We start from the raw sequence: 15,978 nt of genomic DNA on the forward strand, positions 1-15,978 counted from the left end.
CAAGAAAACCTGGCCTGAAAACCCTACCAGGTCACCAGAAGCCAGCTATAACTTGATGGCATGTCCCACCGGTTGAATTAAAAAGCCTCAGTTTCAATTCAGAGCCGTACCTTTCTGTGTGGGCCAGGTGAGCTTGGCTGGAAGTCCAGGGCCAGGTAATCGACGCTCCCGGTGCTCTTCTTTGTGGCGGGGCTGCTTGTACCGCTGGGAATGGGAGAAGCAGAGACCGGATTTTGCTACAGAAGGGGGAAAGGCCGAGCTAGAATTAGTAAAAGGAACAGGGGGAAAATCCAAATAATTTGCTCTAATGTGCAAACAAAGGTTCAGCAAAGGAACAAATGAAAGCCCCCTGTATTCTGTTTTGAAGAACAAACAGTTAAATTTTTCAGTGGAGGCCACAAACACATCACGAAGGCAACTACGCTCCTCCGGTATTGGGAAGGCAGCGGTACACTGCCTCTGAACATGGAGGTTCTATATAGTCCTTTGAACTAATATACCTAGCTGGAACACTCCTCCTTCAGCTTGGTGTAGTGGTTAAAAGCAGTGGCTTCTAATTTGGTGAGCCGAGTTTGATTCCTTGCTCCTCCACGTGCTGCCAGTCACAGCCCTGATAGTGCTGTTCCCACAGAGCAGTAATATTAGGGCTCTCTCAGCCTCTCCCCACCTCACAGGGTGTCTGTTGTGAGGAGAGGAAGGGAAGGTGACTGTAAGCCGCTGTGAGAGTCCTTCTAGTAGAGAAAAGCAGGGTATAAAAACCAACTCTTCTTCCTCCTCCTCCAAAAATGTGTGTCATTTGCTTACAAAGCCATCTATACCACCTCTGGCGGTTTCAGAAAGCAGCCGTATTGATCTGCAATATAACAGGTAGAACTGAGTCCAGAGGGACAGAATCATGGAAGGGGCTATACAGGCCATCTAGTCCAACCACCTGCTCAATTCAGGATCAGCTCAGAGCATCTATGAGGAGCATCTGTCCAGCTGTTGCCAATCTTGAAGCAGGTGATTCAGGAGGGTGGCCATGTTGGTCTGAGGCAATGAAATTTAATGGCCAAAACCCAGGGGCCATCAGGAGGTCCACTAGCAGGGCCAGCACTCCAGAAACCTGGCACTAAAGGTAAAGGTATCCCCGGTGCAAGCACCAGGTCATGTCTGACCCTTGGGGTGACGCCCTCCAGCGTTTTCATGGCAGACTCAATACGGGGTGGTTTGCCAGTGCCTTCCCCAGTCATTACCGTTTACCCCCCAGCAAGCTGGGTCCTCATTTCACCGACCTCGGAAGGATGGAAGGCTGAGTCAACCTTGAGCCAGCTAGTGCTCGCTAAATCACCAAGAGGACCACTGTCCCAGACCTTGAAGCTAAGAGCCATTGATGGACCTCAACAAAGGTAATCCGTACAAGTGAAATCAGCGAGAGAGAGATGAGTGCAGATGGGGACCTACCATGGCGACGTAATTCTCCTCGCTGTCTCCTGAGTCGGTGCTGGTGATGCTTTGGGAGGAGATGGGGCGACAGTATGGCGAGAAGTTGGAGTTGAACGCTTGGCTGGAAAGAGAGGTTGAGAGACACAGAATGGTGGTGGGGTTCCTGAGAGCCACCAGGTCCTGTGGAGGGCCAGCAACAGGGCAGAGAGGCCAAGGCCTTTCTAAAGGACCTAAGATCAGACCGGAGGTCCAGACCGGAGGTCCATCCAATCCATTGCTGGATCAGACCGGAGGTCCATCTAGTCCAGCATCTTGCCTCACACAGAGGCCAGCCAGTTCCCCTGGAAGGCCATCAACAGGGCAGAGAGGCCGAGGCCTTCCCCTGAGAAGACCCTCAGAAGAGCCCTGCTGGGTCAGACCAGGGAGGATACCTCCAGTCCAGCCTCCTGCCTCACCCAGGGGCCAGCCAGTTCCTCTGCAGGGCCAGCCACAGGGCAGAGAGGCCGAGGCCTTCCCCTGAGAAGACCCTCAGAAGAGCCCTGCTGGGTCAGACCAGGGAGGGTCCCTCCAGTCCAGCCTCCCGTCTCACCCAGGGGCCAGCCAGTTCCTCTGCAGGGCCAGCCACAGGGCAGAGAGGCCGAGGCCTTCCCCTGAGAAGACCCTCAGAAGAGCCCTGCTGGGTCAGACCAGGGAGGGTCCCTCCAGTCCAGCCTCCCGTCTCACCCAGGGGCCAGCCAGTTCCTCTGCAGGGCCAGCCACAGGGCAGAGAGGCCGAGGCCTTCCCCTGATAAGACCCTCAGAAGAGCCCTGCTGGGTCAGGCCAGGGAGGGTCCCTCCAGTCCAGCCTCCCATCCCACACAGGGGCCAGCCAGTCCCTCTGAAGGACCAGCCACAGGGCAGGGAGGCTGATGTTGCCTCCTGGCTCTGAGATTCAGAGGCTTAATGCTTTTCGTCTTGCTTTCTTCTCTTTTTGAATCCCACTTACCCAGGCCTGGACCAGGATTTCGTGACGGGCGATTTGAAAGGCAGCTCGTCGATGACCGTGTTGTTCCTCAAGTCCAGCGGCGTCGGCTTTGCTGGGAGCAGAAAGAGAGCTGAGTCAGGGCTGGGTGAGCTGTCGCTTTACGGTGCTTCTTACTGGGCGATGTATGCAGCCACCGTGTTCCCTTGTGAGTTTGTGGCTGGCTGCTTTAGAAAGAACTGGGATCATGAGCCATTGATGCAGTTCTCCCGGGTCAGGGATCAACACAAGATTAGCACCCACAGAGCGAAGAGCCCTGCAGGGGGGCATGAGGGGGTCATCCGTCGCTCAAAGGGACACGTCAGGATCAAACTCATTGTGGAAGGGACCCCTTTGGCATATTCTGGGTGCCAGGATTGGTGGCTGCAGAGCAAGGGGGAGCCTGGCTGGGCTTTACCTTTGCGGTCCGGTTTCAGGTTGCGGTTGACTGGAGGGGGCTGGATCTCGCTCATCCGCCGGAGCGGCTGGGAACTGGCGCTCCCTTTGTGAGCCGGGAAGGTCGAGGAGGACAGCCCCATGGGGTCGAGGTGATGCGGCGCGGGGCTCATGGGGATGTAGGAGTTCTCGTTGGATGTCTCTGTGCTCAGCAGGACCGAGGAGCCAGGGGTCATGTGGACGTAGTTGTCCTCGGAATCGGCGCTGTGGGAGCGAGCCACGGTGGCTTTGTTTTGCTGGGGAGGGACGGGAACACAGAATATTAATATTGAAAAACTCATATTAAGATGTGGCGGGAAAAATATGATCCCTATCTAACCAAACTGTGAAGAATTCATTCTAGAAGCAGAGGTGGCTGGCCATTGCCTTCCTCTGCAGAGCCTTCCTTGGTGGTCCCCCATCCCTGTACCAACCCAGCTTTATGGCGACTCTAGTTAGGGGTTTTCAAGGCAAGGGAGAAGTAGAAGTGGCTGACCATTGTCTTCCTCTGCACAGCCTTCCTTGGTGGTCCCTCATCCCTGTACCAACCCAGCTTTATGGCGACTCTAGCTACGGGCTTTCAAGGAAAGGAAGAAGCAGAGGTGGCTGGCCAGTGCCCTCCTCTGCAGAGCCTTCCTTGGTGTCTTCCCACCCACGTACCAGCCCAGCATAAGCTTCCCAAATCTGATGAGAGTGGACTATACCACGTGACCTTCCCTCCTGCTGCACCCTGGAAGCCCCTACATATTTTCTAATTGTTTTGTTTAAAAAAAAAAGTTCTCAAGGTAGCGACCATACCCTCCAGCCAACCTGGGACCGGAGACTTACCAGGTAGGAGTTGAGCCCGACGTTCACGGACTCCGCGGACTGGACGCTGTTGCTCTTGCTCTGCTGGGGATATTCGTAGGTCTCGCAAGAGGAAGCTGAAATGGCAATGTGGTAATTGCAGTTAACAAAGAGTTAACAGGCTCCCCTAGGCCGTCAATTCAGCAGGCGCCCCCTATTGGTGATTCCGGGAGACAGACCAGCATGAGTGGAAGTGAGGGATGCCAGCCTCCAGGTGAGACCTGGAGATCCCCTGTTTTACAGCTCATCTCCAGGGGACAGCGATCAGTTCCCCCTTGGAGAAAATGACTGCTCTGGAGGGGGGGGGGGCTCCCTACCACTATACTAAACTGAAGTTCTTCCCTGCCCAAAATCCTGCCCACTCCTGGCTCTGCCCCCAAAGTCCCAACCCAGAGCTGGCAACTCTAATCAAAGTATACAGAAGAAGGAGAGCTGGGTTTTTATACCCCGCTTTTCATTACCCAAAGGAATCCTGAAGCGGCTTACAAATACCTTTCCCTTCCTCTCCCTGTGAGGTAGGTGGGGCTGAGAGAGCTCTAAAAGAACTGCTCTGTTCGAACAGCTCCAAGAGAACTGTGACTGACCCAAATTCACCCAGTTTGCTGCAAGTGGAGAAGTGGGGAATCAAACCCAGTTCCCCGGATTACAGTTCACTGCTCTTTAACCACTATATCATGCTTGCTCTCCTGTAGGATCAGGGGTAGTCAACCTGTGGTCCTCCAGATGTTCATGGACTACAATTCCCATGAGACCCTGCCAGCATTTGCTGGCAGGGGCTCATGGGAACTGTAGTCCATGGACATCTGGAGGACCACAGGTTGACTACCCCCTGCTGTAGATTATAGGAAAATGGGATGCAGTTGTTCCACACAGACCCCATCGTATCAAAGTCCAGTGAATCAAACAACACGAGGAAATGAACCAGAGGGATGTTTTTGTGGCTTCGCTTTGAGCCAACGTTTTACTACCTGCCCTCCGCCCCTCTGTACGAGAAATACCAACAATCTAGTTTGAAGGAACATCCAGCTCACAAAAATGAGAAGCGTGCACACTGGATGGGAAATACACTTCTGGGTAGCAGTGTATCTAGACGACATCTTAAGCCACTTGTGGAATGTAAGCGAAATATGAGCAGACCGTGTGATGCAGCGGTAAAGAAGGCAGATGGGCTGCATCAACAGAGGTATCACTTAAAAACTGCAAGATGTCACAGTCCCACTGTATATCGCATTGGTCAGACTCCACCCGGAGACCTGTGTTCAGTTCTGGAGGCCTCACGTCAAAAAGGACATGGGCAAAATGGAGAGGGGGCAGAGGAGAGCACCTCCCTCCCTCCAGAACCCCCTCTTACCTCGATGCAGCCTGCAGTTCTCCATTGCCGGCAGGGTGTTTCTCCTGGGTATGGTGGCGGCCACGGAGCCCATGCCAAGGCCTTCAGCGTCCAGCAGTCGCTGCTGCGGGCTGCCCCACCGCATCTCCGCCTGCCCCGGCTTGGGAGGCCGAGGAGGGGGAGCAGACGGTGACTCGTTGGCCGCCACCGCCAGGGCGTTGTGGTTCTTGTCCAGCGTGAATGTCCTGGGGATCTGATAAATGGACAAGGGGGTCCCGGGGAGGTCGTACGAATCCGTGGTCAGCTCCCCAAAGTCCTTGCAAAGCGTGTTATTGGGGGTCTTAAAGGTGTAGACTTCCTCACTATCCGTTTCGGAGCCTGTGAGGCTCGATTTGGTGTGGGCGTAGCAGCCGAAGCTCCTGGGGAGGTCGTAAGCGCTGTCCTGGAGCTCGGAGTTGTGCCTGCTCGGCTTCGGCAAGCTGTAGAAGCCGTGGACTTGCCCGCCCACGCCGTTCACGCAGTGGCCGTTCCCCTGAGAGAGTTTCTGGACGGACGGGTCGCTCCTCATGAAGAACGAGGACCTCGTGGCTTGGGAGAAACTTGCGCTCCTAAAAGAAAGGGAACAGCAAAAGCCATCCTTGGAAATCGGAACGTCAAGTCAAAGCCTATGTCGGGGATGGCCAAGCGGTGGCTCTCCCAACGTCCATGAACTACAATTCCCATAAGCCCCCGCCAGCATGGCCAATTGGCAGGGGCTCATGGTAATTGTAGTCCGTGGACATTTGGCCAACCTGCCCCATTTTGAAAAACAACATTTCAGAGTTGGGTTCCATCATCCTTGGTAAGTCTATATTTAACCCCAGGAAATGTTTATAAGGAAATCACTTTCTTTTGGTTTACACATGAGGAGGCACGCTCTGGATTGAACCTTGGCCTTTCTCAGGTGCATAAGGGAATATCTTTATTTGCAAAAAATAAATTTTTGGAGTCTGACTCTAATATGTTTAAGGTGTATTTCATGGGTTTTATGTATTTTTATGGTTATTTTGCAGAGTGCAGCTATTTTGTTGCTCGATCTTTGGGTTCCTGACAGCCCTGTCCCACGCGCCAAAGAACAAATGGACACAAATCTGAAATCAAGAATCACAGAATTAAGAAACCTGTAGGAGAAGATTGCAGCCCCCCAGGACACTCAATAGGGGGGTTTGAAGTAGCTGTTTTATTAAAGTGCTCCTGGAGTCTTGCTGTTTTTGGAGTAACATGGCTATCCATCTTGATCTAATACGGGCATTGCTTGATGGCCCTGGAAGGGTTTCCTGAATGGGTGGGAGTTAATTAATCTGTATACATTTTCTTTAACAAATAATACATTTATCAGGTGATATGGCCATATATGCTCATGTTAACCCAACTATCCCTCCCAAAATGGCCAGTGAGGGGCTTGGAGGGGTGGGAAGAGGAGGGGCCCCGGGTGGGCGTGTCCACAGCTCTGCTTCCCAACCATATTCTGCATGATTGTGCCACTTCTGGGGTTTCTCGAAGACTGAAGAATGTCTCGGGGTAAAAAATGTCTTAATGGTAAATACTTGAAAAAGGCTGATCTAACAGGTCACTTTATCTGCACTGCCTTTCGTCGTCAGTAGGTGGTGCTCTACGTACAACAATCCCTGAGTAGAGAATCCTCGCTCCTTTTATGCCTGAGTCCTTTTGCAGGACAACTGTACAGGAAAACACGAAAACAGGTGCATGGATTTGAAGGGCAGCCACTGCCTCTCACTGTTGGAACTTACTCAGCGCGTCGAGTGTTTTGGCAAGGTCCGGAGAAAGAACTAACAAGGGAAAGGATATTCCATGCGAGATATTCCATGGAAGAGATATTCCGTGCGAGAGAAATATCCTAGATTTCTCTGGGTTAGATCCAAGGGTTGAATTTGCTGCTGGAACAAAGCAGCTCCCGCTGTGGATCTGAACTTCCCTGACTCCCTCCACCCACTGCAGCACAGAAAATATCCAAAATATTCATGCGGAGGCACAGGGAAAGCATGGGATTGGAAAAGGACCACTGGATTCAACTGGGCACCTCTGTCATTCCTCTTTCCCTGCTGACACTAAGAAAACCAAAAAGTCAGTGATGTCTGGGCCGCTAGGGGAACATCTGGAAGTGATGTAATGGAAGTAATGAGTTTAAACTTCAAGTACAACGATATAGGCTAGATATCAGGAAAAAAATGTTCACAGTCAGAGTAGTTCAGCAGTGGAATAGGCTGCCTAAGGAGGTGGTGAGCTCCCCCTCACTGGCAGTCTTCAAGCAAAGGTTGGATACACACTTTTCTTGGATGCTTTAGGATGCTTAGGGCTGATCCTGCGTTGAGCAGGGGGTTGGACTAGATGGCCTCTATGGCCCCTTCCAACTCTATGATTCTATGATTCTATGATGCGTGGTAGTTCTAGGAATTGCTGTGAACTCTATGGCAAGACCGTGTTGTTTCTGCTGATTCTTAGAGCTACCCTCTGTCGGAAGTGACATAGCAGCGAACATGATGTCACAGTCCCCATTCCTGCCCTCGAGCTTCCTGACATTTGCCAGACAACCCGACCGACACTGTAGACTCCCATGAAATCTCGTGGTGAAAAGGGACGGATGTCTAACAGCATCCTCATTAAACTACAGTTCCCAGGATGCTTTGTAAGGCAGCCACGGTAGTGAGAAATACTATAGAACCGTAGAGCTAAAGCTAACAAAGTTTCCTTTCACAAAAAGCTACTGCTCTGCCACAAATTTTGTTAGGCACTTCTGGATGCCCTCTTTTTATTATTTTTTTATTTGAGAAACCCCTGAAACATTCTTCAGGCTTCGAGAAACCCCAGAAGTGGCTCAATCCTACAGAATATGGTTGGGAAGCAGAGCTGTGGACACGCCCACCTGGGGTCTCTCCCCTTCCCACCCCCTCCAAACCCATCAATGGCAATTTTGGGAGCGACTTCGGGGTCAATATGACCGCATATCAACGGAGGTCAAACTGTGGCTCTCCAGATGTTCATGGGCGATAATTCCCATGAGCCCCTGCCAGCCTGGTCAATTGGCAGAGGCTCATGGGAATCGTAATCCATGAACATCTGGAGAGCTACTGCTCTACCTCAGGGGCGGCCAAACTGTGGCTCTCCAGATGTCCATGGACTACAGTTACCATGAGCCTCGGGCAATTGACCTTGCTGGCAGGGGCTCATGGGAAATATCGTCCATGAATATCTGGAGTGCCACAGTTTGACATCTGTTGATATATGGTCATATTGACCCCAAACTCACTCTCAAAATTGTCAATTATGGGTCTGGCAGGTGATCTATATCTATATCTATATCATCTATATCTATATCTATATCTATATCTATATCTATATCATCCATCCAGCTAGCTAGCTGAGGTTTCTTGGATGGATGGATGGATGGATGGATGGATGGATGGATGGATGGATGGATGGATGGATGGATGGATGGATGGATGGATGGATGGATGGATCCATCCATCCATCCATCCATCCATCCATCCATCCATCCATCCATCCATCCATCCATCCATCCATCCATCCATCCATGAATTAACTCCTGTCCCATTCGGCAAACCTTTTAGGGCTGCCAAACAAACCCCAGGGTTTCACAAAACCCTGGTGGAGAACGCCTGACTCTAAGCATCCACAGGTTCTACCAAGCATAGTTCTTTCCAGCCCTCATACAGCATTCATGGGTCCAACCTCCACGAGGCAGGATGTGTTGCTCTCCGGGGACAACGTCTGGGTAAAGTAACCGCGGCCTACCTGGCTTCCGATTTCCTGCTCATGCACTGGTGGAGGAAGAGATAGTCCTGAGGGGCGCTGGTGGAAAGGGTGGTCCGGATATGGTTGGTGGGCGAATCGAAGGTGAAGAGGGTGGGCTGGCTGGAGTGAGAGGGAGCCGAGGACTTCCGCTCCCGCAGCAGCCGGTGGTTGCAGCCGCTCAGTTCGGCCGGGGAAGAGCGCGGGCCGTGGCTGGCGATGGGAATGTTCCTCACAGAGTCTGTGGAAGAATAAGAAAGTCATTTTGGTGGGTGCATTACAGTTCCCCAACCTTTCTGAAGCTCTGAGGTCACCGATATGGATATGTCCAGCTGCCTCGAAGACTGGCTGGTGGAAAAGTGGTCCTCCGCATCTCCTGCGTGTGGCAGGCTCAGATGCTTTAGGATGCTTTGGGCTGATCCTGCATTGAGCAAGGGGTTGGACTAGATGGCCTGTATGGCCCCTTCCAACTCTAGGATTCTATGATTCTATGATCCTCGCACATGGGAAATGGTTCTCTCCCAGGATGTTTTTATTGGGTTAAATCTTAAAATACAAGATCGTTTGCCTTGGTAGCGCAGAAGCTTTTGGCAGTATCCCCGATCGGCCAAGTTTCCTGGTTTGAGAGAAAATGCTGATCAAACCAATTGCAAAGGGGATCTGACTCCAAGGGTAACGAGAGAGAGAAATTTTTCGCTTGCAAAAGTAGGAGTTTGCCGGGAGTATACAAATCATCAAGTTATAAATAAAATAAATAATAATTTTTAAAAACCACATCTCACGTTATCGATTCATGTCGGCACATTTTACTTAAGTGTCGGTACATTAAACTGATCATCTCACCGTGCCACGCGATCCAGCTCAATGGAGAGAGCGATGATGCTAGGATTAGTCAGTGGTAAAAGGAAACCAGGCTGACAAAGAGCACAGTGTTTAGATACGATTAAAATGAACAATGGCCAGAGCCGTGTTCAACTAAAAGAAGTGGTACAAGGTCGAAAAACGTGGTGACAGTTGAGCCATAGGATTGCCAAGAGTCCGACACTGAATGTGTAACATCACCATCCTCACTTCTAACTTCCTGTGAACAGACCCACCTTGATCTATCAATACGCACTAAGCGATCTTTCGCATGCTGTCTTAGCAATCCCGCTTCCGCAAGATTTCAGACCGTGCTCCTGTGCACAGTGCCTTTCCCGCTGAGGACGCCATGAAAACCTCTGCGCCTGCCACTTGCTAAAAGCATTTCAAAGCTACTGGAAGAACATTAGCTTGGACCGCTTTGTGTGAGGCCAGAGAGTGGACGACGGTAAGAGGCCTTCCCACGAAGCACCGCCAGTGACCTTTGAATGGTTAAAGTGCTCTAAATGGGCATCCCAGAAAGACTCTCTTCCCCCGGAAAGGTTAGGCATTGAGGCTTTAGGGAAAGATGATCTTGTCTCTGGAATGATGAGGAAAACAGAGCAAAACAGAGCCAGTGTCTTTAGAGCTACATCTCCAGTTGTGAAATTCTTGGTGTCTTGGGGGTGGAGCATTGAGAGGGCGGGATTTGCGTTTGGGAAGAACCTCAGTGGAATTGAATGCTACCGGGACCATCCTTGGAAGCTCTCTGGGAGATCTCCAGGCCTGACCTGGAGGCTGGCATGGGGACAAAGTAATGCCTAGCTTCCTTCATGCTTCCTCTCTGAAGCACCCCCTATAGCTGGAGTGTCCAAAATGTGGCTCTCCAGATGCCAATGGACTACAACACCCATGAGTCGCTGCCAGTGCCATGGCAGGGGCTCATACGAATTGTAGTCCATGAACATATGGAGAGCTACAGTTTGGCCATTCCTACTACACAGCTTGATTAAATATAAAAGAAAAGCGTCACTTGAATATTAAAATTAATTCTTAATAAATAATATTATCAGAAAAGCCTGAAGAATCAAGTCTAGTCAAGGCCATGCAGGGTCAGCCCTGGTTAGAACTTGGATGGGAGACCACTAAGGAAATCCAGGGTTGCTCCACACGGGCAGGCAATGGCAAACCACCTCTGTTTGTCTCTTCCCCCAAAAACCCTACTCAAACTCAAAAAGAAGACGAGCTGATTTTCCGCGTGGGACACATCTTCTGGCGCGCCTCCTGAAACGGATATGAATACGGATGTGACGTCCGTAGTCCCGCCCCAGGGAGCATGTCAGAAGAGGCAGAAGAGCCCAAAGGAGCTGAGGCCAAGGCAGAGACCGCGGCAGCCCACCCCTCAGGACCCAACCACTGACTGTGATGCCGGTGGGGGGCTTAGAAGAAGCCGTGCTGCCTCCTAGGCTACGGCCGAGGCCGACCCACAGAGGCCTAAACAGGAGGGGGGAAGGAAGTCTCTGTCTGTATGTGTGTGTTTGCAAGGCAGGGAGGAAGCGAGGGAGGAAAGGAGATTGGGAAATCAACAGGTAAGGCAGAAACAGGTGGGGGGAAGGGACGGGGGTCTTTGTGTGTCTGTGTGTGTGAGTGAAGGAGGGCGGAGGAACCAATGAGGTCGGGAAACTAACAGGTAAGGCGGGAGGGAGGAAGAGAATGGAGTCTCTGTGTGTGTATGTATATGTGTGTTTGCGGGGGAGGGAGGGGGCCCTGACCAAGTAGCCCCAGAGCAGGTATGTGTCCTATATACCCTCAAAGAGTCAGACTGTCGGGAGAATTGGTTTATACCCCACTTTTCACTACCCGACGGAGTCCAACAAAGCAGCTTACAAACACCTGTCCCTTTCTCTCCTCACAGACAGCCTGTGAGGCAGGTGGGCCTGAGAGAGTTCTGAGAGAACTGCTCTACAAGAACGGCTAAGAGAGAGAAGAATTGGGTTTTTATACCTTACTTTTCACTACCCAAAGGGATCGCAAAGCAGTTTACAAATCCCTTTCCCTTCCTCTTCCCATGACAGACACCCTGTGAGGTAGGTGGGGATGAGAGAGTTCTGAAAGAGCTGTCCTGTGCAAGCAGCCTAAGAAAACTGTGACTGGCCCAAGGTCACCCAGCAGGCGGCATGTGGAGGACAAGCGAGGAATCAAACCCTGTTCTCCAGATCTACTCTACTCTTTAACCACCACACTACACTGACAGCAAAAAATATAGAATAAAAAATACAGCTCTATCTGATCTCCAAGGATAACGAGAACTATTTTTTCTTTAGGGGCCCATGTTAAGCTGCACATCATTTGCAATTTTTGATATATGCGCAGTATAAAAACCAAGCGCCACGAGCACACGCACGAAACGGGAAAATATCCGGCCGAGGAACGGCGTTGTTTAACGTTCGCATAGAATAAAGCCATTTTAATAGCATGTTGAAGTCCATTTGTGGTTTGAGCTCAGGTTGAGAACTGCCCGCCCGGGAATTCTAATCCAGCCACCCAACGGAAAGCTTGTTTTATTCATGAACCACCAGAAGGGTACTTCTCTCTCTACACATCTCCATCTGTCTATATTTATCCCACCCTATCTCCGGGAAGGTCAGGGTAGCAAACCCGCTTCTCCCGGATGCTCTCTGTACAACAGCCCTGCGAGGTAGGTCAGGCTGAAAGGGAGAGCTGCTGGCCTAGGAGGACTCAGTGAATTTCCCGGCCGGCTGAGGATTTGCATTTGGCTCTCCCACGTGCAGTAGTAAAGGTCTTGTTCAGTTAGCGCAGGGTTTCTTGAAACAGCCCTGGAAGGGTTTCCCAAATGGGTAGGAGTTAATTAATTTTATATATCAGGTGATAGGGCTATATATGGTCAGGCAGGCCCGCCCCCCCATGGCCAATGGGGTGCGGAGGGGAGGGGCCAAGGTGGGCGTGTCCACAGCTCTGCTTCCCAACGATATTCTGCACAATTGAGCCACTTCTGGGGTTTCTGGAAGCCTGAAGAAAGTTTCAGGGGTTTCTCAAAAAGTTGAAAAAGGCTGAGTTGGCAATTTAGGAAAGGAACTCGCCTGCAAAATCCTAAATGCCCTGCAGGTGGATTGGTTACCTGGTACAAGAAATCACAGCTCACCGATAATGTGGGAGTATAATCGATTATTTAATCTGCCAGTGAAATTAGCATGCGCTAGGGCAGGGGTAGTCAAACTGCGGCCCTCCAGATGTCCATGGACTACAATTCCCAGGAGCCCCTGCCAGCATTCGCTCCTGGGAATTGTAGTCCATGGACATCTGGAGGGCCGCAGTTTGACTACCCCTGCGCTAGGGGTTTCCAGTTCTGGGTTGGGAAATACCTGGAGACTTTGGGGAGGGGAAGGACCTTGGTGGAGTCTAATGCTATGGAGTCTGCCCTCCAAAGTAGCTATTTTCTCCAGGGGAACTGATCTTTTTAGTCTGGACATGAGCTGTACTTCTGGGGGATCTCCAGGTGCCACCTGGAGGCTGGCATCCCTTTCCAAAACCTATTGCATCGTATATCGGATGGCCCGTCCTACTGAATCTACTGACACGCAGTGCGTAATCCGCCTTGCATCTCAGTGAGAAAGGTGTCGTACAAATAACAAATATAGATAACAAGTTTTCACAACAATCCTCTTAGGTAGGCCAGTATTACTACCCCCAGTTTACACACAGGAAGGGTTAAAGCAGACAACGGCTAGGAGCGTTTTTATGGCAGGATTTAGGTTCAAATCCACAGAAACACGGACGCCTCACATAGGGCGCCTCTAGTTCAGACCGGCGGGACGACCCTCTGAAAGAAATATGGGCAGAGCTTCACGTATAGATTAAAAAACAACAACAACCGCCTTCATTTCCCTTGCATGAGGTGATGCATCAGCCTCCTGCACGTAGCCAAAGTATATAAATTGATGCGTCTGCTGGGTTTCCTCCCCCCTGCAATACCGCAAGTTTCTGGCAAGATCGAAAAAGGGACATTAGTTTAAGCCAATATGTGGGGGTCGGCTTCACTGGTTTCTGCCTAAGCGCATCACTGATCAATACGTGACATTATCCTTAATGGCCTCCAAGCGGGATCAAGAACAAAAGCTCTCTTCGCAGGCAGGGGCCTCAAAATCTACACCCAGGGAGGCGGCAAGAAAACGCCAGTCTAGCATCCTGCCACGCCGACATAATAGGTAGCCGCATTCTGATACAACTTGTATTGTTCTAGGACTAAAAAGACCTGAGCTGAATCTGCACGGAGGTTTTATTCCAGTCCTAGGTCGATTCAGTCCCTGCCGTCTACACCGAATGCGATTTCCATTTTTATTTCGGCCGATTTAAATTTTCCCTCTGCAACAAGCAGGATTGATCTGGAGTGACCCTATCATTCCACCGCAATATCCTCGAGTGGATATAACCCTCAATATTTGAAAAACCAACATGAGTAAAGGTGCAGCTCTCTGCTAGTCCCAAACAAACTGCTGTCTCCCCGAGCCTCCAAGCCTGTAGAAAAGGCCTGATTGGCTAGGGCATCAGTTCAAAGGCTTCCTTGTTCCCAGGGAAGCCCTAACTTCTCTCAGCAGAGTAGAAGCTCTAACTTCTCTCGGCAGAGATTTGCCTTTTGTTTTTTTTCTCCCTCCTCTGCTGTTTCCAATCCTCTCCCCCCTCCCCATTAAAGAAAAGAGAGAGGCTCCTGCTGCGCTTGTCTCCCCTTTCCCTTCTGAGCTTCCCTAATCACGTGCAGAACACTCTTCTGTTTCAATGGGGAGGGGGGATAGAGGAAGACCCGAGTTCAAATCCATCTGAATTCAACAGGATCCACAACAGAATATACAAAGTAAGTGCAGAATCAGCCCTGGATTCAAATTGCCACTCGGCCACAACAGAACTTGGGCTGATCACTTTCTCCTACCTTGCAAAATTATGATGAGGATAAAGTTTATTAAATTGTGCTGGCCATTTTCCAGGGTGTCCTCCTTGCCTCCATTTTTGGTATTTTTTTGCGAACCATTTCGGGTCCCTTGGGTGAAGAATACGTGCCATAAACAAAAGGCGGTGTGTATCGTTCTACCCTCCTGTTTACCTTCACAACAACCCTGCAAGGTAGGTTAAGCTGAGAAAGAATGCATGGACCAAGGTCACCCAGTGAACTTTCTGGCAAACAGGAATTCTAACCCGATTTGCCCCAGGGCAGGGGGATAAAAAACCCTAATAAATTAATAGGCTTACTTTGAAGAATTGATTTGGATTGCAAGTTATATGTATGTTTGCCAGAATTGGAATTTATTAATTCAAGTCACAAAATAATGTGTTTTGTGTTTATGAACAGGAATCCTGCAGATTGAAGGACACATCCTTGGTGGCAGGAAGTCCCACTTGCTTGTATGTGACATCACAGCAGTGAAATCAATCATGTTTGTTCCTTCTGTTCTGGTTCCTTGGCCTGCTTGGGTGACAAGATTCCCCTTTAGCCAGCAGGAAGAAGCTGCAAGCCGCTGGCAGGCTTTCAAAGGAGAAAACTGAATACAGCATGCTTCTGAGAGTCAACTGGGAGAGTGTTTTTAAATATTAAGAGCATTTCCGCACATTGTTAAAAATAGCGTTACTCTAGCTGAATGACGTAATGCTAAATATAATCGCGCCTCCTGGCCCCTCCTCACCTTTTTGCTGTCTTTCTCATCTCTGCTGCCATTTCGTGCTTCTATCCCCCCAACAGGTACTGCTTGAAACGGCAGAAGAGAGCAGCACGCTTTATACGGGATTCTCTTCTGCCTGTCAATCAAGCCAGGCAGCCAATCCCCTTTCTCCCTGCTTTAAAGGGCCCGCAATGCCCGCTATTTTCTTTTAATTCAATACTTCGTTGAAACGCCTATGCATCTAATCATGGATACATAGTGCTTCTTTATTTCCACCCCTTATGGAATCATGAGTCTTGTTTCTTTTAAAAATGAATCTCATTTTTCATGATTGGGGGGAGGGGAGCGAAGCGTAGAGAGACATGCTTTGTGCTACAACGTTGCATGTTTGTACACCTACTCGTTGCTCGAGGCAGTTCGATTAAAAATAAAAAAACAGCCTCCAGTCTCCGGGAGAAGGGTGAGGGAGGCGGGTGGGAGGCCGGGACATTGGAGGCGGAGATAGCGCTTCTTCACCTCCATATACTTTTTTGCTGGTGGCCTGCTGGTTGCTCTCCTGTAGCTAGAGCTACATTAAATAAATAAATAAATAAATAAATAAATAAATAAATAAATAAATAAAT

At 50.2% G+C, this 15,978-nt stretch overlaps 1 protein-coding gene across 4 annotated transcripts in view; it reads right to left on the reverse strand.

Moving 5' to 3' along the window:
• The window catches only part of GAB2 (GRB2 associated binding protein 2), a 137,628-nt gene that overhangs the window by 8,510 nt on the left and 113,140 nt on the right, over positions 1-15,978 (reverse strand). For all 4 annotated transcript variants that reach the window (XM_077341292.1, XM_077341295.1, XM_077341294.1 and 1 more), the window contains 7 exons: positions 8,850-9,087; positions 5,058-5,644; positions 3,689-3,783; positions 2,844-3,117; positions 2,411-2,501; positions 1,444-1,546; positions 111-236 (listed from right to left, as the gene is read on the reverse strand). In XM_077341292.1, coding sequence (XP_077197407.1) covers positions 111-236; positions 1,444-1,546; positions 2,411-2,501; positions 2,844-3,117; positions 3,689-3,783; positions 5,058-5,644; positions 8,850-9,087 — 1,514 coding nt within the window. The remainder of the gene's footprint in view (positions 1-110; positions 237-1,443; positions 1,547-2,410; positions 2,502-2,843; positions 3,118-3,688; positions 3,784-5,057; positions 5,645-8,849; positions 9,088-15,978) is intronic.

Source organism: Paroedura picta, chromosome 6, assembly GCF_049243985.1.
Source record: "Paroedura picta isolate Pp20150507F chromosome 6, Ppicta_v3.0, whole genome shotgun sequence".
NCBI lineage: Eukaryota > Metazoa > Chordata > Lepidosauria > Squamata > Gekkonidae > Paroedura > Paroedura picta.